The sequence below is a fragment of the Sesamum indicum genome, linkage group LG6 (genome assembly GCF_000512975.1).
Source record: "Sesamum indicum cultivar Zhongzhi No. 13 linkage group LG6, S_indicum_v1.0, whole genome shotgun sequence".
Classification (NCBI taxonomy): Eukaryota; Viridiplantae; Streptophyta; class Magnoliopsida; order Lamiales; family Pedaliaceae; genus Sesamum; species Sesamum indicum.
Genome location: NC_026150.1, coordinates 9,619,248 through 9,643,465, shown reverse-complemented (window position 1 = coordinate 9,643,465; position 24,218 = coordinate 9,619,248). Strand labels below are relative to the sequence as shown.

Genomic DNA, 24,218 nt, shown 5'->3' with positions numbered 1-24,218 from the left:
CCACAGGCTTACCTGCTACTTTACTGAGCTGGCAGGCCAAAAAAAAAAGTCAATTTCAAACGGATACATCATCATACACCTGGAAAGACACGCCATATAGCTTGTCAATATTGTGCACGTTACCCTAAAATATCTCCAGGTGTTTTCAAGTAAATCGGTGGCAAATGGGCTGGAAAGTATACAAATAACCAACTCTCGGATTTTTAGGTAGATTTGGCAGGGTTCAATCCAACTCACGTATCTTAGTCAATATCTATCCAAATCACCAACAATTTATTGTGGATAACAACCAACTCAAAGAGCTTTCAAATGACGTATGGAACCCAGTAATTGACCATGTATCCAACTTTGTACAAGTCTATAAATAGAGGTCTTATGAAGGCTTCTAACAACATCGTTATTCACGCTCAAACTCTCATTTTCTAGTACCAAAATTTTATAATAGATGAACAATATCATTTATATAAAAAATAATTAGCATTCAGATGCTCAAGCCATTAAGAGAATAGGGAGATGCGCAGCTTATTGAGAGAATAGGGAAATAAATAAAGTACTTAGAATGGACAATAGAGCCGGTAAAGTGTGTGAATAGTAGTGGATTTGAATGTAGAAAGTGTAGTGAAGCGCATAATATAACGTAGTGTTGCATAACATGTGCAACATATATATATCGCCCAAAATTATCTTTTTCTCTTTATCTCCATAAAATCCTCCCAAAATTATCTTTTTCTCTTTATCTCCACAAAATCAATCATTTTTTTTTTTGGGTGAAATGTAAGTTTCATTCAACCAAAAATAATATTTACAATGTACTCCGGGCATACCCGGAGAGATACAAAAACCCACGCTAAAGATTAAGAACAATCAAAACCGTGTGGGAAAAGTGTCCAAAAGACCCTATACAATGTAACCTTGACTAAATTTATAAGCCTCTCGGGACAGGCCGTTGACCCCTCGAAAATGACAATGTAACCTTGACTAAATTTATAAGCCTCTCGGGACAGGCCGTTGACCCCTCGAAAATGACTTCGTTGCTGCCTCCAAAGTGTGTACACCGTGCATGCCAAAGCGAGGTGTCGCGCTTTGTTCTGCATGGAAGAACCTATCTTTTCCTTCTTGAGCCACTTGACCGCACTTTGAAGGGTTGACATAGTCCTGTTAATGCCAATCCAGTGTCGGATGCGTGCCCAAACGAAGTTGCTGAACGGACACTCAAAGAAAAGATGCTTAGCCGATTCCTTGGTGTTGATGCATAGCGAGCACAAATCCTCCTCTTGGAGGAATCCAAGTCTGTCCCTTGTAGCTAGTCTACCGCGCAAGCCAAGCCACAAGATGAATGAGTACTTCGGTGGGATAAATGCCTTCCATATAGCCGCTTTCCAAGGCTGCCTCGCAAGTTTCGGCCTGAAGTACTCATAAGCCCTCGACGTTTGGAGACCCTTCGGGGTGGACCATCTCGTCATTTCTACAATTGCTGCCTCCGGAGACCCAAAATCAGTGACCATCCTGTTGCGAATATCGGCAAGCCGTTGGAGGAGTGGGGAATCCCCCTTCTTCGGTTGCCAGTCCCAGATTGATGCGCCTCTAAGGTAGACACCGTTGACCCACTGCACCCACAACATGTCTGCCTTGCGGTGAATGTTCCATAATACACGGGCAAGGAGGGCCACGTTCCAAGACTGTATGTGTCGAATTCCGAGTCCACCTTCTTCCTTAGGATGGCAGATTTCCTCCCAGGCGACCGGTGCCCTCCGAGAGTTCCATAGAAAGTTCCTGCAAAGTCGGTGGATTTTCTCGATGACCGCCGCTGGAAGTGGGAAAACTTGGAGCCAGAAGCACTCCACCCCCTGAATTACAGATCGGATAAGTTCTTGGAGCCAGAAGCACTCCACCCCCTGAATTACTGATCGGATAAGTTCCAGTCGGCCTGCATAAGATAGGGATTTGCCCGTCCACTTCGAAATGCAGTTGGCAATTTGATCCACAAGCGGTGAGTAGTTGGTGACCGAAAGCCGCTATGCCGCTAGTGGAATGCCAAGGTATCTGACCGGCATCTCACCTCTCGCAAATTCCATCCGAGCGAGAATCCCATCAAGCTCCTCATTTTGGATGCCCGCTGTGAAAATGCTTGACTTCGAGGTATTGACGGTGAGGCCGGATGTGTCCCTGAACTCTTGGAGGCATTCCATCAAGACGTGAATAGATCGAAGGTCGCCACGAGAGAAAAGCATGAGGTCGTCAGCGAAGATGAGGTGCGTGATTTTCAACTTCTCGCACTTGGGGTGGAAGTTGAAGTCCGAATTGGTTGTTTTCCTCTTGACCAGTCGAGAGAAATATTCCATGCAAAGAAGGAAGAGGGCCGGCGACATCGGGTCTCCTTGCCTTAGGCCTTTCTTCCCCGGAAAAAACCCGTGAAGGGAGCCGTTCAACGCCACTGAAAAAGAAGAACTGCAAATGCATTCCATAATCCAATTTACAAACAGTGGTGGAAAACCATACCCGTGAAGCACTCAAGCGAGAAATGACCATGAGACTGAATCGAATGCCTTGTGTAGATCGACGTTGATAGTACATCGAGGTGAAATCCGTTTCCTCGAGTACTGCCGCACCATTTCTTGGGCCCATCGAGGTGAAATCCGTTTCCTCGAGTACTGCCGCACCATTTCTTGGGCCAAGAAAATATTGTCGGTGATATTGCGGCCTCCAACAAATGCTACTTGGCATCGGTCAATCAAATGCTCCAAAACAGGTGCTAGCCGGTCCAAGATGATTTTCGTGATGGCCTTGTAGATCACATTGCAGCGCGAAATCGGCCGATAATCCGCAACAGAGGTGGAATGATCTGATTTCGGCACAAGGGCAATGATAGTGTGATTGAGCTGCCGTAGCATCCGCCCACTCCTAAAGAAATCCAGGACGGCCCTGCAAACTTGATCACCCACAATGTTCCATGCTTTCTTGAAAAAGCACGAGGAATATCCATCTGGGCCGGGAGCCTTGTTGTCGCTAATGTGGAATATGGCATCCTTGACCTCCAACGGTGTGACTTCCCTACAAAGCTCCGCAGTATGCTCGGAGGTGAGTATGTGGCCCCATTCAAATACACCATCGTCGACAGGGAGGGTGTGAGCCTCGGTGCCCAAGAGTGATGTGTAGTAATCAACGAACTCTTGGGCAATACCCTCGGCAGCAGTTATAACAGTCCCGTCCGCCCTAGTGACCGCCCCGATGGAATTCCTAGCGACATTCCTCTTCACCATGTCGTGGAAGAACTTGGTGTTGCGGTCCCCCTCCTTAAGAAAATGGATTTTGGTTTTCTGGTAGAAGAAGTGCCGCTCTGCCTCGGCAAGGAAAACGGACTTCTTCCTAAGATCTCCCAAAGCGTCCCGTAGCGCCACATCTCCCGAATTAGATTCAAGTTGATTTTGGGCTTCTTGCAGGGCGAGCTCAGCCTCTTTGGCCCTGGCGGAGATGTGGCTGTAGTGCTGCATGTTGAAAGCCTTGAGCGCGCCTTTAAGTGCTTTCAGCCTCCGACAAAGGCGTATTGCGGCGTTCCTTCCACGCTCAAGTTCCATCTCGCTTCAACAGTAGCTAAGAAATCCGGATGATCTGCCCACATATTGAAAAAGCGAAATGGTTTTGGCTTAGTGGGTGCATGATCAAAGATAGAAACAATACCCGGAGAATGGTCGGAAAGGCATCCCGGTGGATTGAAATGGGCAGAGCAATGCAAACCAGCCTCAAGCCATTCATTGTTGTATAAGACCCGATCGAGCTTGCACCATACGGGGTTGCTTTCGTTGTTGGAGTACCATGTGTAGTAGCAGCTCGTAGTGGGAATGTCGAGTAATCCAAGTGCTATGCAACAGTCTACAAAATCCTTGAGCTCATACCAAGTCGGTGCCACACACAACTGCTTCTCCTCGGGAGATTTCACACAGTTGAAATCGCCCATAATAAGCCATGGCATGCTCGGTCCTTGTCCCAAATCAGAAAGTTTCTCCCACATGCTCCTTCTATTGACAACAGAATAAAGACCATATGTAAATGAAATATAGAAGGAGAGTTGAGAGGACTTATTCGTGGCACGGCAGTGGATCACTTGGGGCGATATCTCAACCGGGTGTAGGTCAATGACTGTCGGGTCCCAAACCACTAGGATGCGTCCGCCGGCAATGGTGTCAAAGTTGTTGGTTTGGCACCATCCCCGAAATGTGCGGCTAAGAATCTTCGGAATACTTGATGCTGCAAGCTTCGTCTCCAAAATGCCCAAAAGGCAAAGCCGGTTATTCTTAATGAGGTGGGCAACCCCATTGTGCTTGAGAGGCCGATTAAAGCCTCTCACGTTCCAGAATCCTATCTTCATGGGGATTGAGGGGGGGACTCCCCTCCGGCCTTATTTTTCGGTGTGCTGCCCGATGCTGCATTCCCCTCAGTCGTTCTGCCCGCCATTTTATGCTGTGTGGACGTCGACGAATCAGTTGACGAGCTCTCAGAATAAGCCGGTGAAGGAACCACTGCTTGCTTAGGGTTGGTCGGTTGCGGTGCCTTTATGGTTAGTCGTCCCTGTTCCACCTTGCCGGCTGGTGGAGAAGACGGTTGTTGCACCTCTACTACTGGCTTGGTTGCGGTGACTGTAGCTTTGCCCTTGTTCTTCCTCTGCACTACCGTCCATTCAGCAGGCTTCATCTTTGTTGCCTCTACCGGCTTCGCTTGTGCAGCAGGGGTAGTAGTGGCAGGGACAACTGCGGGACAACGGCCGGTAGACCTTGACATGTTTCTTGCAAGTGCCCAAACCTGTTACATGCTGTGCAGAATTTGGGGGTGAATTCATAAACCACCGGCTGCTTTCTGGTTATGCCATTTGGCATAACAAACTCCACTTCGTCGATGAGTTTCTTTGATGCATCGACCTCAACCATGATTCGGGCGTAGGATATCCGTTCCATTTTCATCGTAAGTGAATCCATGATAATGGGATTGCCAATCCTCGAACCGATCTTGCCAAGCGCATTCGGGTGCCAACACTCAAGGGGGAGTGATGGCAGGGTGGCCCAAACCGGTGTAAGGCTTATATCATCTTCTTTAAATTCGAAGCAGTCAGGCATGTGTTTCAGAAGAAGGGGCCGTCCATATACGAAATAAGGACCTCCGGCTAGTATTCGCTGTCTATCCTCCTCTCGGGCAAAACGAAAGATTAACCAACCGCTCCCGTGCTGCTGGAAGGTTGCTCCCCAAGAGTGAGAAAGCGTTCTGATTGCTTTTAGTCCGGGAAATTTGCCGGCTATGTATCCAACGAGGCAATATCCCAGTTTGGCCCGAACATCGAGCAAGTCGTCGGAACCCAAAGTGAGTGGGTCGTCGTCCACCGCAAATTTAGTGAGCTTGTGTTCATCGGTTAACTTGCGATTAGTGCTGAATAGACCGGCGAAGGAGACTGTTTTCTTGCCCGTATTTTCAGTGGTGGGCTCGATCGCCGGCTGTTTTGCCTCCGGCCGTGGATCAGTTGCGTTCTCTACATTATACTTTGCAACAAAGGAGGGGGAAGCCTCCAAATCAGAAATGAAACCATGGAAAACCGAAGCACTAACCTTGGCAGTGGTGGTGGTGGCGCTAGGTTTCTGCCCGGCTGGTTTAATGGGCGGATCATGGACTGTTGCAGTAGCATTTTTTTCAGTTTCAGCTGCTGCCGATAACCGGACGGAGGGCTGGCCGGAAGCGGCGTTTGCAGCACTTTTCATTGCCTTCTTGTTCTTTGCCATGGCTGCTTTTTGGGACAAGGAGGGTTTGCAGCAGTGGCTGAAGTTGCTGCAGAAATATGCAGCACCAAAAGAGGAATGTACTACAGGAAATGCAGAAAACAACAGCCAAACAGGGAAAGCACAGGCTGCGTAGAGAAGAAGACAGTTTTTGTTGCTGCCAAAAATGGAAACTCCCACCTACCACCGGGCAGCTCTGTTTGGACGAAAAAAATGGCTGAAAAATGCTCAACACCAGCAGCAAAACGAAGGCAAAAGAGACAGCAACAACAGCAGAAAATAGCAGCAGAAAATGGCTGCAAAAAGCAGCAGAAAATCGCTCAAACAGCAGCAGAAACTCACCCAAAATAGCAGCTGAAACTCGCCCAAAACGATGGCAAAACACATAGAAACACCAGCAAAACGATGGCAAACTGCAACCCGTGCAAATGGCTGCAAATAGCAGCAGAACGCCCAAAACAGCAGCAGAAATCGCCCAAAACAGCAGCAGAAACAGCAGAAAATGCAGAAACTGTTTTAACACTTCAGTGGGGGCTTTTCAGCCGGCAAGACGACTTCAAAACCCAAAACCATTCGGTAGAAACGATGATCAGCCGAAGGGAAAACGTTTAATCGGTCCGAAATTTGCAGAATCTTGAAGAAGAGACATGGAAGAGCAAACTAAGATGAGACACTCTAGAGAGAAAACTTTCTAGAGAGAGAAAACTCTTAACCCCACTAACTGACACAAAATCAATCATTTGATTTTGTGGGAGGTGGTTGAGTCACTTGTATTGAAATCTGGGGAACAACCTCCTAGATTTGTATGAGTGAATTAGATAGGGGAAGTAGATTATGCATTTCAAGTGGGCTTTGTGGGGCGTTTAGTGGTGGGGGGTGACTTGTATAGCCGAATCAATATCCGTAGGCCTCAGGCTGTTGGCGCCTGCCTTCCTTCCTTGCAATCTATAGGGCCAACGGACTTTTAGGACTTTCAAAAAACAGGTTAGGGGTGTCAATAATGTTGTAACAGACTTTGTATTTAGATCTACTAAAGCTAGGGGTGTTCAATTCGAATCGAAGCGAAGGTTTGATTAATTGAAATTTTGATACGTTTCGATTTGGTTCGATGAAAAGCAAATTTATTTTGGTTCAATTTAGTTTTTGTATCGAATTAATCGAAATTATATATACATATATAAAGTAATGTCAATTTATTTATTATAAGTACATATATTAAGATATTTAATATTTATATAATATTTTTTTATTATATTTATATGCAAGCAAACGTAACAATATTCACTCTCTACCCTCGTTGCATTCAAGCTCGTCACTTGTCACACATTTTACAAGCATTATTTTCTACACAATTCTCTTGCTTTACTTTTTAATGTTTTTACTGACTCAATCCTCGGAGTGTTAACCATTGTTTGCAGATACTCCTCCCTCACTCAGAAGACATTATTCGGAATTATAAATTTTTAGTGTTAAATTTTGGTAAATATCAATATGAATTGAGTTAGAAAATACCAAATAATGTGAAGTAAACCACATTAATATTTAGGTCCTACTACTAATATGGTATGATTCATAAAATTTGATATTTTTCATACCCTATTTGTTACTCAGTAATTTGCTAGAAAGAATAGAAATTAAGGTTACAAACAACTTTAATTTGAGTAAAACAACTTGCAAAATATTTTATAGTTATTATGACAATTTCACAATATACGAGAAGTATCTCCCTTTAGAATAGTGTACATACTGTTGTAAATTGTACTTTCTTATTGTATATAAAAAGAATAAGTAGGTAATGTATAATCTTTTTTAAAAAAATAGAGTTTGATTTTCCGACATAATTTTAAGGGATAATTACACGTTATTTCTATGAGATTTGATGTAATCATATATAAAATCCTATAATTTGAAAAATTATATTTAGTACCTTTGATGTTTGCTCTGTCTAACAAATAAGTCCCTCTATTGTCAAAGTTCACCAAATTTGTTTATATTAACAAAAAGAGAATGAATACAAATTGATATTTACTCTCTATTGACTTATGACTTAATTAGGTCAAATAACTTTTTTCCGACTAAACTACCCTTATAACGAAAAAAATATATCTCCTCACATGCACTAATACATGAAGACATATGTAGGTAATTGAATCATAAAAAACTTTATCTGACCTACAATAAATTAATAATAAGTCAATCAAATGTAAATATAAATTTTGTTTCTAATTTTTGTTAATATCAGCTAATTCGGTGAATTTTGACTAACAGAGGAATTTATTTATTAAATGGAAGCAAATCTCAGGGGTGCTAAATATAATTTTCCAAACCACGAAAAATCTAAGTATAATTACACTAAACCTCAGAAGACGGGAGTGTAACTATCTCTAATTTTAACGATGGAATGGGATAATAAGACAAATTATCAAACATACATATATATATATATATATATATATTCATGTAAGTAGCGATGCTTCTCAATTTATATGTTGTGTATCAATTCTTGACGTATTAATATAGAATGTTCCAATTAAATTATTATAACCAGCCACGATATCTCACTTATCAATACCTGTAACAATCAATAAATAATATGTGCGTGAGATTCGATTCATAATTTTATAGTCATGAAGTCTTAGTTTTGTCGATTAAATTAAGTTTTGTGGACTGTCAAGTATTCAAATTTTCACTTGAATGTCACGAGTTCAAACTTTACTGAAGATGTCGAGCTCGTCACTTTATGCAAGTGTATTATAGGATGGTATTTGTCCGCTCGTAATGATTAATCCAATAAAGTCACACTCGACTTATTAGTACAACGGTGGGATTGGCCATGTACTGAGTTTTGACAAAAAAAAAATAAAATTGTTGCGATTAAATTGTTTTAGCCGAATAGTTATAATGGATATATTTCGACGTAATTTTTAATTAATATTTTTTTGTGGAAAAGATTAAAATTGAGTGAGAGTGGAAGATAAGCATACACATTCTCGTGATCCTGACATTTTGCGTCTACAACATTTCAAGAACAAACTCTACCCCCAATATTGTTTCTTTTCTTTTTCTCTTTTAATTATTATTATTATTGTTGTTATTATTATTACAACATAGCCCATGTTGTTTCATTTATTATGTTCACATGCAAAACTCTGAATAATTAAATAAATTTTAAATTAATTATTATTTTATATATATTTTAATTGAATAAATGGAAAGTTTTTTTTTTTTTAAGAAGAAAGAAATTATAAGAAGTTATTGAGAGAGGAAAAAGGTGCGTGGAAGTGGAGAAGAGAGAGAAATGAAAGTGAAAGTTGAGAAGAAAGAGAAGATTAAAAAAATTAATTATTAATGTTAAAAACTAAATAAATAAAACAAGTGACCAAATTTTCTTGATATAGCAAAAGGCTCATTTCAATAATAGTGGAATATAAATAATTACGAAAAATTTTAATTTTGATTTCTTAGGTTGAGTACTAAATCAGTTTTGGTATCTCATATTCTGACTTCATCAATTTTGATTCTCAACGTTTCTTAAAATCATCAAAACTGATCGTCTTAGTTAGTTGGTCGTCTAAATTAATGGAGAAAATTGGTGGGCAGGTAAGAGTAAAAGGCCAAATTTGCAGCTTTTGCATGGAGAAAAGAGGCCTGAGGAAGTTGAATTGAAGCGAAAATAACCAAAATTGAGAAAAGTTAGGAGAAATCAAGTCCTATTATTTAGTGGTTGTTTTGTTCGGCGTTGTGCCGAACGTGTGTACTAGATGTAATTTTCTTATTGATAAACGAAAGCACGAAATTCGGAAGGATTGGAAAAAACAGCAAAACTCAACGTTAATAACATGTCTCAAATACTGTAATGCACTGAATGTCAAGTTGTTCTTACAGAAACACTACAGAATAAACATTGTTCAACACTACAACAATTGCACAATTATACTACAAGAATCAACAGTACCACAGGCTGCAGAATAAACACTACACAAACACTGCAGAATTAACAGTTGTTCAGACACAAACTCAGCAGCCATCATTCACCAACTTGACTGTCCATGTTCTGTCTACCAAGAGCTGCTTTTAAATTTAGACGAGCGATAAAGTTCATCTTTCCTCACAGAAGGATGCGCGCACACCCCATCTTCCATTAGTTTCTAATGGAAGTGAGGTTTTGTGTTGAATTTATGAAAATACAGAGGGGTTTTTAGCTATTACGCAAAAATACATGAGCGTAAAATAGAGTTTAGCCGTTAATTCTTGATGATTGAGATCCCTTCAAGAAACATCCATCCACTTCTATCACCCTTTAGCATGCTTCGAAACCTTGTTTGCAAGCCTCAAAGCATACGTACATGCTCATGAGAGTAGGTTGACCCCATCATTGTCAGATCCAGACAACTTAAGCACAGCTGTAGATCCAAGGTTGCCCCTCATAAGTTCTAAGCAATAGTCCGTAATTGTGGTTCTGCAAACTACCCTGTAAGAGTTTAACTGCTTTCTGTTTGCCCCTGTTTGTGTGTTCATGGGATATATTTTAGATTTGCAATATTTAATGTATTATACACAAGTATAAACAAATATACACATGTTTCATATATGTATTAATATACTTTAGTTTATATATATATATATATAAAACAATAAATAAAAGAATCAAATTCGAGTTCGAGTCCAAAATGATGAGACCTGAGACCCAATTATGACTTCAAAAAATTGGGTGGGTCTGAGTTGAACTCGGACCTATGCTCATTCTTATGACCGAATCGACACTTAGCCGCCCGCAATAGAAAAATAAAATAATTTTTTAATAAATTATATATACAATCGTCAAAACTAATTAATTATATTAGTTAAGATTCTCTAACATTGTGTGGATGGATGGATTTGAAGGTATGCATCTCAAATTTTTAATAACAAATTCTTTAGATTTGAGCAAATTATTACGTATCATAAAAGATTTTAAAATTCTTCATCTTTTATTTTAAATTAAATTTCGTGCAATATTAATAAATTGTAGTTTCTTTAAGTAAGAAGTTTTTTCAAATCCATTTCTTAAATCATTCTCCTAAACCAAAATCTTTCAATCCAATGAATTTGTCATTTGTCATTTACACACTTATTTCTTATCAACAATTAGGATAAATTACACCTATTCTTTTTTAAATTTGGTATAATTATGAATATTTTTTCGTTATTTAAAAAAAAATATAAATACCCTCCTCAAATGAAAAATAATTATGTAGCCCCTAAATGTTGAAGTGGACATTACTGTTTTACGTTTATTGATTTTCTAAAAAAGATTGAAAAAAAAGTTATCTGAAAAAATATAAAAAAAAATTGAAAGTGAGTAAAATAAATAATCAAGATGGAATATTAGTTGATAAAAAATATTTTAAAAAATTATAATATATAAAATTATAATTTATAATTCAAAAGGGCATTTCGGTTAGTGCATCATAAAAATTGGATGGAAACCTAACGGAATATACTCGTTATTAGACGGACGTTAAAATTATGGGGATATTTATAATTTTTCAATCAACAAAAAATATTTATAATTATATCAAATTTCAAGAAAAATAATTATAATTTACCCCAACAATTAAATATGTGAAAATGCAACAAAGAAAAAAAAGTTGGTTGTCGCTTGCATTAATTATTTATGACGACTTTCATATGATTATTTAATATTTCGTTAACTATCTTTTTCTTGTAATCAGTTTTGTCAAAATTAAATGTGGTTGAAAAGAACGCAAGGCCGACATGTTCCATGTGGTGTTGCAATTAATATTCGAGTAGGAAAAGGAGGCCCTGTATTTAAGCAACCATCTGCTCGTAACATCTCCTCCTCTTGAAATTTGTTTTCATTTAATAAATAGGAAAAAATATTATTTTAATCCGTTAAATATGCCTAATTTTAATTTTAATTTGATAATTATGTTCATTTTTGTTTAGGTCCAGTAACTTACAAAATTGCTTACTGTTAGTCCTCTGGCAGATTTTCGACAATTTTACCCCTATGAGTGCATATGGACTAAAACTGTCTTTCAAAAGTTGCATAGGGGTAAAATTGTCCGAAAATCTGCCAGAGGAATAAAAGTAAGCGATTTCGTAAGTTATTGAATTTAAACAAAAATGGGCATAGTTATCGGACTAAAATTAAAATTAAGCATACTTAGCGGACTAAAATAATAATTTTCCCTAATAAATAAATCTCATATCTATAAATATTTGGATAATTACAAATACCTTCTCATTATTTGAAAATTTATAAAATACCCCTTGATTTTAACGTCCATCTAACAACGAGCCCATCCCATTAGTTTTCGTTAGGTTCTCATTTAATTTTTGCAGTGAATTTCACCAACATATCCTTTTGTATTATTCTTAGGGACTTATATCCCTGTGGATTATTTATTTTATCCATTCTCAATTTTTTTTTATGTTTTTTCATTATCTAGGAGTTACATAATTCGTTTCCTTTTGAGACGTATTTATAATTTTTCAAATAATAAGAAGCATTGATGCATAAAAAAACTAATGTATGCATGATAATGATGATGATGGTGGTGAGTTGGAGGTAGATGATGACATATGAAATAAATGGGGGTGGTTGAGGTTTGATCAGATGGCAATGGGATAGTTAATGAGCATATGAGCCATAAATGATATGCTGCACCTCATTTACTACTCAGAATGAAAGTGGACCAACCCCTCCATATTTCTCTACTACCTTCTATCTATCTATGAGGTGGAGGCACTGTGGAACTTTTCTTTTCTTTTTTTTTTTTAATAGAAATTATGTGTTTGTGTTACATGAAACCATGTGCATCATATCATGTTTGAATATTTTCAGATTAATCGATTATGACTGAGTTCGTTGATGATGAGTGTGGGGTGGAGTGTTTTATACATAATCCAATGATTTTGATGTAATCAATTCGATTTCATTAAGGAGATTCGGACATGTTGTAGGAAGATTCGTTCTTACTCGTTCAGTAATCTTACACTTGACTTATTCTTTTTAAAATACAATAGCCCGATAACGTTGTATGAGATTAATGCATACAGAATAAGTTATAGAAATATAATGTAACGAGAATATGTTATTTAAAAAAAATATGCGTCTCCAAAAGCTATAATCTATAGATTTTTTTTCTCTAACAAAAGCCAAAAGCACTAATATGGGTTCTTCTTCCTATGCTCTAAATTTTTGTGATATTTTCAAGATTAACCCCAAAAGAATTAATTTGATGGGTATTTTTATTTTTTATTTTTTAAATAATTTGAGATATAAGTTGATTTTTTATCAAACACTTTATTCCCACTTTTTAACTGTTTTTTTTTTTTTCTCAATATTTGATCACTTTTCTTAAAGTTATTTAAGTTTAATAGTTTCAAAATCAAAATCCAAACACCCCCTAAGCATGGATCTTCCTTTATCTTCACAAAGAGGGTCATTCTCAATTCTCCAAAATTAGTGTCTTAAATTTGGGCCCCAATAAAAGAGTTCTGCCCTCTGTAAGTGAATTCGTGTATGATTTAAGTAGTTGAGGTTGAACATTACAATGCATACAATGCGTTTGAATCCTTGTAAAAATGTTTGGTAGGTTAAATCGTACGTTCAAACTTTCGTTTTAATTCTTACGTGATTAGATTTTGATTTTTGTGATCGTTGACCAATTTTAGTGACTTTAGTCGACACATATAACACAGACACAATCTTTCCTGACGAGTCTATAACGCGTCATCCCTAAGATTGATGACTCATAACTCTTCATTTGGTAAAAAAATCTTAGGTTTAAGTTCCATGTACATAGGTATTTGTGTATTTACACATTAGCCTGTCATTTATTATTTTTGTTACTTTGACCGTTATGAAATTATTAGTGTAAACTTCTGTATTTTGATATATCTTGTGATATAATTAATCATTTCTTTCAGAAAAAAAAAAAAAGAAAGAAAGAAAGAGAAAGACGTAGTATATTGCAATAACTTCTATTTTTATGGTAAAAAATAAATTATAGAAAAAGAGGTAAGTTAACTGCAGTAAAAATCGAAAGTTTTTAAAACAAAAGTGAGAAATGGAAAAAATGTTGAAGTTGGAATTGGTTGGGGGTGGGGGGCTTATGGTGTTTAATTTGATCAATAAATCATAGAAGTTGATGGGAAAATTTTATAACTTTTGGTTAAGTAAATATAAATGGAAAAATGCAATTTATTCGCCTCTAATATGAGAAATGAGTAAAAAAAAATTTGTATCATATATTGAAAAATGAAGCAAATTACGCCCTATCTAAACTATTGATAGAGAGCTAATTTGCTTCATTTTCCAAAATATAGGGAATAAATTTGCTAATTCTTTTTTTACAGGGACATTTTTTGCTCGTTTCACATATCAAACAGAGTAAATTGAATTTAACCGAACTTAAATAAAGTAATTCCAAAAAAAGAAAAAATCTATTTTCAATTTATTTTGTACAAGAAGTTGATAAGCACTTGAGTTGGCCTATTACAAACACCCGTGTGATTTTATTACATAAACAGAAGTGGCAGAGGAGTTGAGGTAAAGTCGTGCTGCTAAAAAACTTTGGTCGAAAAAGAGTCGCATTTTGGAATTGAGTGCAACATGAATTTAATGTTGTCATGAAGCGGGTCAGGTCTGTCTTGCTCCATTTTCTTGTGAGTGCATGAAACTGAATCAATGCTTCATGCATGTTCCCATACACATGAATTTTTGTGACAAACACATATTTTCTCTTTGTAACCTTTTTCCGCACAGACACACTCAGACACGCACCCATGAGTTTCAAACTTGATATCTCAGCTATAAAACATTGAGTTGTCAACCATTGGGGTGTGGATAGTTTACAAGGTATATTGAAAGTAAAGATTTTTTAAATTTAGTATAATTAAAAAATGGGGTTTAGTGTTATTTACTCGTATGATATTGCAAATGAGTAGATTATTCCTCTATAATTAAAAGAAAAAAAGGCAATTTATCTCCATGTGTTTTTTAAAATAAAGCAATTTACTTCTCTTCATTTAGAAAAACACAGGGGATGAATTGTTGCATTTTAAAAAACACATGAAGGTAATTTGCTATTTATTTTTTATAAAGGAATAATTTGCTCATTTGCAATGTTTACAGGGGGTTGCTTGCGTTTTTCCCAATATAAATACCCAAAATATATATAGAAAGTTGAAAAATAAAAAACCACACAGATAAGGTATTAAAACACAAAAACAAACATTGAGTGTGTTTCTACACGTTATCTGCATGTTTTTTTATTTTTCAACTTTCTATATATAGTATATATACATAATATAAAACAGACGTGATTTGACAATAAACAGTAATTTTTGTTTCCAAAAAATATAACATTAAACATAGAATATTTATATATAAAAAATATATGATTTTATAATGAACAGTGATTTTTTTCTCCCAAATCTCAACATCAAATTTACACAACTTATTTTAAAATACCCCAAAACACAAATTCAAACATATCATCTATTTTCAACACACACTTATTTATCTATATCTTTCTCTCTTTATTTTCAAAACACAAAACAAAATACTTAAAACACAAATTTAAATACAAGAAAAAATAAACATTAAATGTATTTTATATTATTTTGAAAAATGCGAAAATATGAATCCGAACGGTGCCTAGGTTTACCATTACCATTTGTTTAGGCAAGAGGGTTGGACTTTACATGGAGATAGATAGTATGCCCCTTTGCCTTGGAAGTTGGGACTCCCAATGCCCATTCACATTATAACTCTTTTGACCATATTAGGCGCATGCCCTTTTTTTTTTTTATTAATCAATTAATATAATTATTGTGATATATTACTATTTGACCTCAAGAACTAATAATTTATACACATTTTAATAACTATAAATAAATAAATAGTATCTTATTAGTTTATTTATTTGTACATAGATAGGATTTGAATTCAAGATTTTTAAAATTTTGAAATTTCAATCTTATATGTCAAGTAATATTCTTATACATATAATGTCCAATTATTTTAGAATAAAAATAAATAAATACATTCTTTTGATTTTTCCCGAGATATCACAATTATCATATGACTCAAGAATCATAATTCTAGTTGTATATCAAAATATTTTTTTTATGAAAATTTAAATAGATTTGACTTAAGTTATCGATACATATCGTAATATATTATAGATCGGTAATAAAATTAGCTACAAAATACAACCTCGTATTAGTAGAAGAAATCAAATGTATAATATTCTAATATAAAATAATTTATGCTTACAAATGAACTCATCATGCATTGGCTTTAAATGATATTTTATGTAATTAACAAGTTAATGAATAATATAAAAATACATTGTTTAATTTGATGTAGAGTAAGAATCCAACGCATCTTAAGAATGTTTAGATCCACGGAAAAAAAAATATAGTGCTTGAAATACGTAGTTTGATGGTAGAACTTTAAATACATATAAATTTTTATCCAGGAAGAATTACACAATAATCTATCAATGCAGGTGATGATATTTTTGAGAAAAAAACTAAACCCTCATAATTATAGTCGGGAAGAGCCACCGGGTCATTGAGAAATTCCATCATTTTGATTGAATATTTTTTTTTTAAAATTCTTCCATTATTCAGCAAACTTTAGTTAATTTTCATATTTTTTATAGTTGTCGTTTGAGCATCACCAAATTAAATATTTTTTTAACGTAATCTCATAACTTTATGATATAGTTCAAATTTTATCCCGTTCTGAAACCTGTTTGGCCTAATTTACTACACTTTCTTTTAAATAACTGCAAATCCTATTACGAAAATTCATTAAGAAATAAAACTATTTTGTTCCCAAAGTCAAATTATTTGAGAACTAAAGACGACACTTCTCAATTTCATTGCATCATAATTTCATCTAAAAATCTGAGTAGAACATCTTGATATTTTCACCAATGATGTCTTAGTCGAGTGGTTGAGGTTCCCATGAACAAGTTCGAAGTCAAGATCTCGAATTTCATCATATGTATGGATATTTGTCTCACTTTATATGAATTATTAAGTTCTTAATAATTTGTTATTATTATTTATCATATTGATATATTTGTTGAATCGAATTATTATTAAAATAAAAAAAAACATGTTGATATTTTTAAAACATGGAATCTTAAAATTTGGATAAAATAAATAACCTAATTAATTTGCTTTGTCAACATAAAAAGCCAAGAAGAAATTAATTAGATAGGTGGGGAAAGAGCAAAAATACAAAAATTACATTCCTTGCAAACCGGGTACAGTACAATACATTCCTAGCTAGGGGGAAGACGACTAGCATTTAATGCCTCTAGATAGGACCATTGGACCTACCTACACCCTCAACTCTCCTACTGCTGCCTCCCTCCCACTATTTATTGCTTACCTTCAACCTATATTTTACCTCGATTTTTTATTTATGATTAATTACATTCTGTCATTCAAAATATATTAATTTTTATTTTTATTGTTTAATACAAATTTATTATCTAAATTTTATAAAATTTATATTTTGTCATATACAATTATGTTCTAATTAATTTTTTTTATTAGAAAAAAATCACATACAGTGAACAAGTGATATTTAAGAGCAATGTGATGTGATGTTTTTCAATACGCAGTGTACATGACGTACTATTCATATATTAAATGAAATAAAAGACGCAACAGAATTCTGAACAAAAGGTTTGATCCACATTCGCCTACCGAGAAATCACATTTTTGGTTCCATATATCAGGGTCTTTTCAAATTTAATTATATTTGTTATGATTTTCTCAAATTGCATCCTATAAGTTAAGAATTTTCTGAACGTCAATTCCCATGTGTATTTTTCGTCTAGTAATTAACGAAAATGCGAACGACCCCATTGGTTATTGGATTGAAAATGCACGTAAGAATCAAAATTGAAAAAAAAATTTAATTTATAAATGCAATATACAAAAATCGTAACATATAAGACTAAATTAGAAAAAAAAATTCTAACATATAGAACAAAAATTGCGAGTTTCTATTTGCGTACCCTTTGCTAATTAGCTCCGGCAATGCACGTTTGCCGATCTAAGGGCTCATTAAGATGGCTCTATATTTTCTTTTAACGGAATTTTACGGAGAGGACCAAATTTGATGAAATCTTCAAAGCCTCCAAGGCTTTTCGAGTTATAAAACTAATCAACTCGTCTTTTGACCAGGGCATTATAGTCATTTCAGTTCGATTGTCTCAAAATGACGTCGTACTTTCATTTATCAATTTATTATTTTTAAAGATATCCTTAATCTCGACTTTGGCATTTCCAATAATTTTTTGGGATAACTGCAATTTTCTCAACTGAAGTTTGGTCTAATTATATTTAGATCTTTCGTGGTTTAGAAAATTATATTTAGTATTTATGGAATTTGATTCTATTTAATAAATAAATCCATTTGTTAGTCAAATTTTACTGAATTTGTTGATGTTAAAAAAAAAAAAAAAACCTGAATGAAAGTTAATTTTTGCCCTTGATTGACTTATTACTGACTTATTGCAGGTCGGACAAATTTTTCCTAACTAAACTACCCTTACAATGGTGAAGAAATACCACGTCACATGTATTAATCTGTAATGATATATAAGGATAATTTGATTATAAATAAATTTATTTGACTTGCAATAAATCAATAATAAGTAATTGGGGGATCTAAATTTTTATCCATCTTTTGGTTAATTTCAGCAAAATTCCATGAATTTCCACTAATCGAGAGACTTATTTGTAAGATGGAAGCAAATATCAGAGGTACTAGATGTAATTTTTCAAACAACAGAAAATCCATATATAATTGCACCAAATCATTAGGAAGAAGAGTATAATTATCCCTACTTTTTTTCTCGATATTATAAGTTTTTCTATATACAACAATCTAAACAATATACCTAACAAGAAGATTCAAGTACGATTTATCTAAATCCATAATTTTCGAGTTATAGCTGCAAGAATGTGGACCGAATTAAAATTCTAATTAAATAAAGAAAAAAGAACAAGAATGTAATAAATGAATTATCATAATGATACCTAAGTGCAGTAATTTTTCAAATTATTTCGCAAGGTACACACAAATGTACTAAAACATCTTAAATTCTAACAAAATATCTTGTTAATTAAAATCATTCTTCTACCATATCAAAAGGGTCATTATTTTTTTGAATCAAGTCGTATATTTATTTCTCTTTATATGGGTCAAATATAAAATTTTAATTAAATAAATATATAAAACAAGAATGTAATAAATGAATTATCATAATGGTAACTAAATGCATTAAATTTTTTAAATTATTTTGCAAGGTACAAACAAATGTACTAACAAAGTAAGTCACCTTAAATACTAATAATCATTATTCTACCAAATCAAAAGGATCATCAAATCAAGCCTGTGGATTTTCTATCACACGTTGGTGTCGTATCATATATGGTCGACACAATATTTTTTTAATTTTAATATATTTAAGATAGATTATAATTTAAATAAAAGATTACATACAGTACACATATCAAAGTGATGTTAATATGTAACTCAGTAAAAACGTGATAGAAAAATTATTTTCTTTAATATTTTATTTTTATCAAATTAAATTATAAATAAATATATTATATTTATTATATAATTAAATTTTTTAAAAATATTATATTAATTATATCATAAATATATTATATCTGTTGTGTGATTAATTTAAATTAAAAAAAAAATCAGTTTGGATTGGAATTGAAGATCCTTCACAGAAAAACTAGGCACAACATAGTAACTTAATTACTACGACCTTTTACAAACCTTTTTTCTCTAGATTTTATTTTTAAATAATTTTTTCTCCCCAATAGGCAAAAGTCTATGCATTTTCACACACGGGTCAAGTGGAAGGCACGAACCAGTAATAGTCCAACTAGCAAAGAAACAGAGTTGAACGTGGGTCCAACCGCGCGTGACCGCTGACCCCGCTGCATTTAGTGATTCTTGTGCTCTGGCATTTGGGTAGATGAAGAGATTGAAATAATTTACTTTACATGGCTTTCATTCAGTCTTCGGACAAAGGCAAAAAACTAGCAAGATCTTGGGAAAACAAAAGAGGCAAGAGATTATTACAGAGCCCACGAAGAAGACAACCTTAGAGAAAACGATAGGCAGTGGGGGTGGAACTACTCTGCTCTTCATGCAAAATCGAGATTGAAAAAAGAGAAATTTCAATCTTTTCTATTTGTTGTTTGTGGAGTTGTATGATCTGTCTGTTTATCTACTCAAGTTGAGGAAAGAAAAAGCTTTAGATAATGAAATCCATGGCCAATTCTTCTTCTTCTTGTTCCAACAAAACCTCCCTCTCTCCTCACCACCCTCCCCACTTCACTCCAGTAAGTATCACAATCTATACGTACATGAATACATACGTATATTAGTGTGTGTGTGTTTCTTGATAGGTAATTGGAAGAACCCTTATCAAGATTTTGTGTTTCCATGGGAGAAAAGTGTGTAAAAACCTATTCTTTTTGGTGATACATGTTAGTATGTGTGTGTATGTGTGTTTTCTTGAAATGTAATGGGAAGAACCCATATCAAGATTCTGTGTTTGTATGGGAGAGAAGTGTGTAAAAATCTATACTTGTTGGTGATTACATACCATATGTTAGTATGCGTTGCGCGTGTGTGTTTCGTGAAATGTAACAGGACGAACCCATATCAAGATTTTCTGTTTCTGTGAGAAAAGAATGTGTAAAAATCTCTTCTTTTTGGTGAGTTTGTGTCTATGGGATTGAATTTTTCCTTGTCTGAACTGAATTTTTGGGTTCCTCTTTTCGCAATTAGATTGAAGAAGGCAATGAGGATGAGATATTTTCACAAGGGAGAAGCAGTTTCAGAGCAACACCTACAAGTGACCACACTGACAGAAGAGACAGCGATTACGACTACAAGCACCACCCTACGCCATTGCATTCTGAGAGGAGCCGGAGCAAAGGGTCGTCAAGAAAACGGCAAGAAACCGGCGAGGAGGCCGCCGGAGTTTCTTGCAACAAGTGCAGACCTAGCAACAGGGAGAAAATCTCAGTTGTTCCCCTGGAGAACAATGGAGTTCATAGGTTGTCAATGGCTAGCCCCAATGGGATTTTCAAGTCTTTTTTAGCTTCTTTAGCGATGAAGAAAAGCCCCAGGTCGATGGACGCTGCCGCGTCTTCTGCCATGTCGAGGGAGGAGCACTGGAAGATTCTGGTGGCTGAGCTCTCAAACAAGTTGATTCAGGCCACAAGAAAGAGGGATGAGGCAATCCTTGAAGCTTCCAAGTTGAAGTACTCAATGGCTGAGCTTGAGAAGAAGCTCAACAAGCTGGAAATCTACTGCCACAGTTTGAAATCAGGGCTTGAAGTTTGTAGCAGCGGCAATAATAATCCTCAGTACCAGAAGCAGCACAAATCGCCTTCTCGTGTGAATTATCAGCCTATCAAAGTTGGTGATCAAGAAAAAGTGATCGATCATTTCTTGGTTCTAGTCTCCGAGGCAAGATCTTCGGTTCGGATTCTGAGCCGGGCTTTGGCTCTTCAGCTAAGGCAAATGGGGACGAAAGTATACGATCGAATTGCATTACTCTTGCAGCCTTATGAGATCAAGATTTCTTGTTCAAGAAATCCTAGAGGCTTGCTTGTCTACCTGGAGGCATTGCTGAACAGGGCACTTTTTGAAGATTTTGAATCCATCGGGTTCCAAAAGAGTGCTCCGAAATCAATCCTGAATCCAATTGATCACTGTGAGGCGAATTTCGCTATGTTTAGCAGGTTGCAGGGGTTGACATGGGAGGAAGTCTTGAACAAGGGGACCAAGCATTTCAGTGAAGATTTCAGCAAGTTTTGTGACAGGAAAATGAGTGAGATTGTGGCTATGTTAGGCTGGAACCGGGCCTGGCCGGAACCGCTGTTGCAAGCTTTCTTTGGAGCTTCCAAGGCTGTGTGGCTGGTGCACCTCTTGGCTAATTCAGTGCACCCAGGACTGCCCATTTTCAGAGTGGATAAGGGAGTCGGGTTTGACCCGGTTTACATGGAGGATATGGGTGGAGACAAGGCAAGAAAACTCGTTCCTAGTATGGTTCGGATCATGGTCACACCAGGTTTCTATGTCTATGACAATGTGGTCAAGTGCAAGGTTCTTTGCAGGTACTATAACAACAACAACAATGGTGGCAACCTCAATGACCTGTACGATAAGGGCTTCAATCCCTCTCCATCGTAGCCAATGTGCCATAGATAGAATCTTGCTCGTCAGCAAGCGTACGAAACGTTCTTTGGTTAAACGGGCTCCGCCCACTTACAACTACTATACTGTTTGTTGCTTTAGTCAAGGGGATAATCGCACTGACACTCCTTTAGTTTTCAAATCATTGATTATGAAAAATTATACCGACACCCTCCACAATCATACTTCATTACACATTACACTCTATAGCGTAAAGGGGAGCGGTGCAATTTTTCAAAAACTAACGACGGTTTCGTGAGAGTGTCAGTGTAGTTATCCTTTGAGTCAAGAATTGGGAGTAGATAGAAGTGATGTTTGAAATGTAGGATACCAAGAACTTGGTTTTGCTGATGAAAAATTGGGAGGGAAAAGTGATGTTTGGAGGTTTGTTGTTTGTTTGTTTTGTATCTGCATTGATTGACTCATCAGATGGTCAATGGTGTTGGATTGGGTTCTGTATGTTTTGGAAGGTCAAGACAAAAGTGTTTTTGCATATGGAATCTGTGATTATCCTCTCTTGAGTTGTGAACGATGTTGTTGGATTGGAGGTTTTCATTGTATGGTTGTTGAATCATGGTCGTTTTGATCCTGCCAATACAATGGATGTCTGCTTTGTTTTTGTTTGGTTTCATGGTCTGAATCCCACTTGGGACCAGCTCCATTGTCCTGTCCAATAAGGCCAATGTAGTACAACTCATCATCTTGTGAGAACAAGATTTTACTGTTTTCAACTTGAAGGATAAATGTTGTTTTTGAGACAGTGGATTGGATTTTTTTATTCTAAATTCCATTGTAATTTCCATTCTTTTTAATAGGATAAATTACAACCAACTCCTTTAAAATTTATCATAGTTACGAATATTTTTAGTTGTTTGGAAAGTTATAAATAGTCCTAGTTGTTCATGAAATTATGTAATACTTGAACGAATTAATAAATTATCAACTGTCTTTGTCGTACTCTTTTTTCTTTTTAAAGAAAAGAATTTATAAACATATCGGATGTGATGGATGAAAAAAAAATTTATAAAAGAATGTCTACTTAATTCATAAAAAAATAATAAATTAAAATATAAGTAAGATTATAATTCATAGTCTGTAAGAATATTTTGGTTAGTTCACCACAAAAAATACATGAAATTATAACGGAGATTAATGAATAGAGATATGTAGTTGGAGGAGGACTATTAAAATCAAGGAAATTTTGGTAATTTTTCAACACTGATGGAATATTCGTAATTATATTAAATTTCACAGAAGCTCGCTATAATTTCTCCTTTTTAATATATCTACACTACATATACAACAAATTTTTAGGGTAAATTATTTCGACACCCCCTAAAATTATATTTAAATACACGTATGCTATTTTTTCATTTCTTCTGTAAAATTACAAGAACCTCTCTTAGTAGGTATTGATGTAATTTACCTCATGGGCATACTTGTATTTTTTTCTCTTGATCACGTGTTGATGTAAATTACGATTATAACTTTGGGAGGTGTAATTATGATTTGCGATGGAAATAAAATATTTGTATAATTCAATTTAATTTTAGTAGGTGTTGATATAATTTATCTTTTTTTATTAAAAGAATAGACGATATAATCTTTATATCCGTAATGTGTATATATTATACGAAATAGAGATGTAAAAGAATAAAAAATCTTAAAATTTCCAACACTTTTCTAGTAATAATTATTGCATGGAAGTTGGAATATGTTTCGGCCTCCACATAATTATGTGTAGGAAATTTTGTGAAATGTTTCCTTGTCTTAAGATAGTAAGATCTTGGGTGAATACAACTAGATTTTTCACACTACCATGTCTATTGATGTGTTCAAATTGGGGGAGTGTTTGCGAGAGCTTTGATATTAATAAAATTGATAATTTAAACAAAATATAATTTTTTTTAATAAAATCGAAAGTTGAAAGTGTTAATAAAGATAGTCGTAATTTATTTAAAGAATAACTACACTTTACTCTCCTAACCTTTTATATAATGACACACATACTATATGTGGTTTGAAAAATAATATCTAGTATCCCTGAGTTTGCTTTTGTCTAACTAATAAGTCTTTTCATTAGTCAAAATTCGACTAAATTTATTGATATTAATCTTTTCTAATTAAATTATGCTTATAACATGGAATATGTCATCCTAAATACATTAACGTATGAAGATGTT

General features: G+C 35.1%; 2 protein-coding genes across 2 annotated transcripts; one reads left to right on the top strand and one right to left on the bottom strand.

Moving 5' to 3' along the window:
- Positions 855-3,491, bottom strand: LOC105164266. The gene is made up of 3 exons (XM_011082879.1): positions 2,527-3,491; positions 2,060-2,448; positions 855-1,927 (listed from the first exon to the last, which is right to left on the bottom strand). The coding sequence occupies exons 1-3, from the start codon at positions 3,489-3,491 to the stop codon at positions 855-857; spliced, it is 2,427 nt and encodes an 808-aa protein (XP_011081181.1).
- LOC105164204 (IRK-interacting protein) lies at positions 19,853-22,722 on the top strand. The gene is made up of 2 exons (XM_011082813.2): positions 19,853-20,168; positions 20,620-22,722. Exons 1-2 carry the CDS (start codon positions 20,088-20,090, stop codon positions 22,030-22,032), a joined length of 1,494 nt encoding a protein of 497 aa, XP_011081115.1. The 5' UTR covers positions 19,853-20,087; the 3' UTR covers positions 22,033-22,722.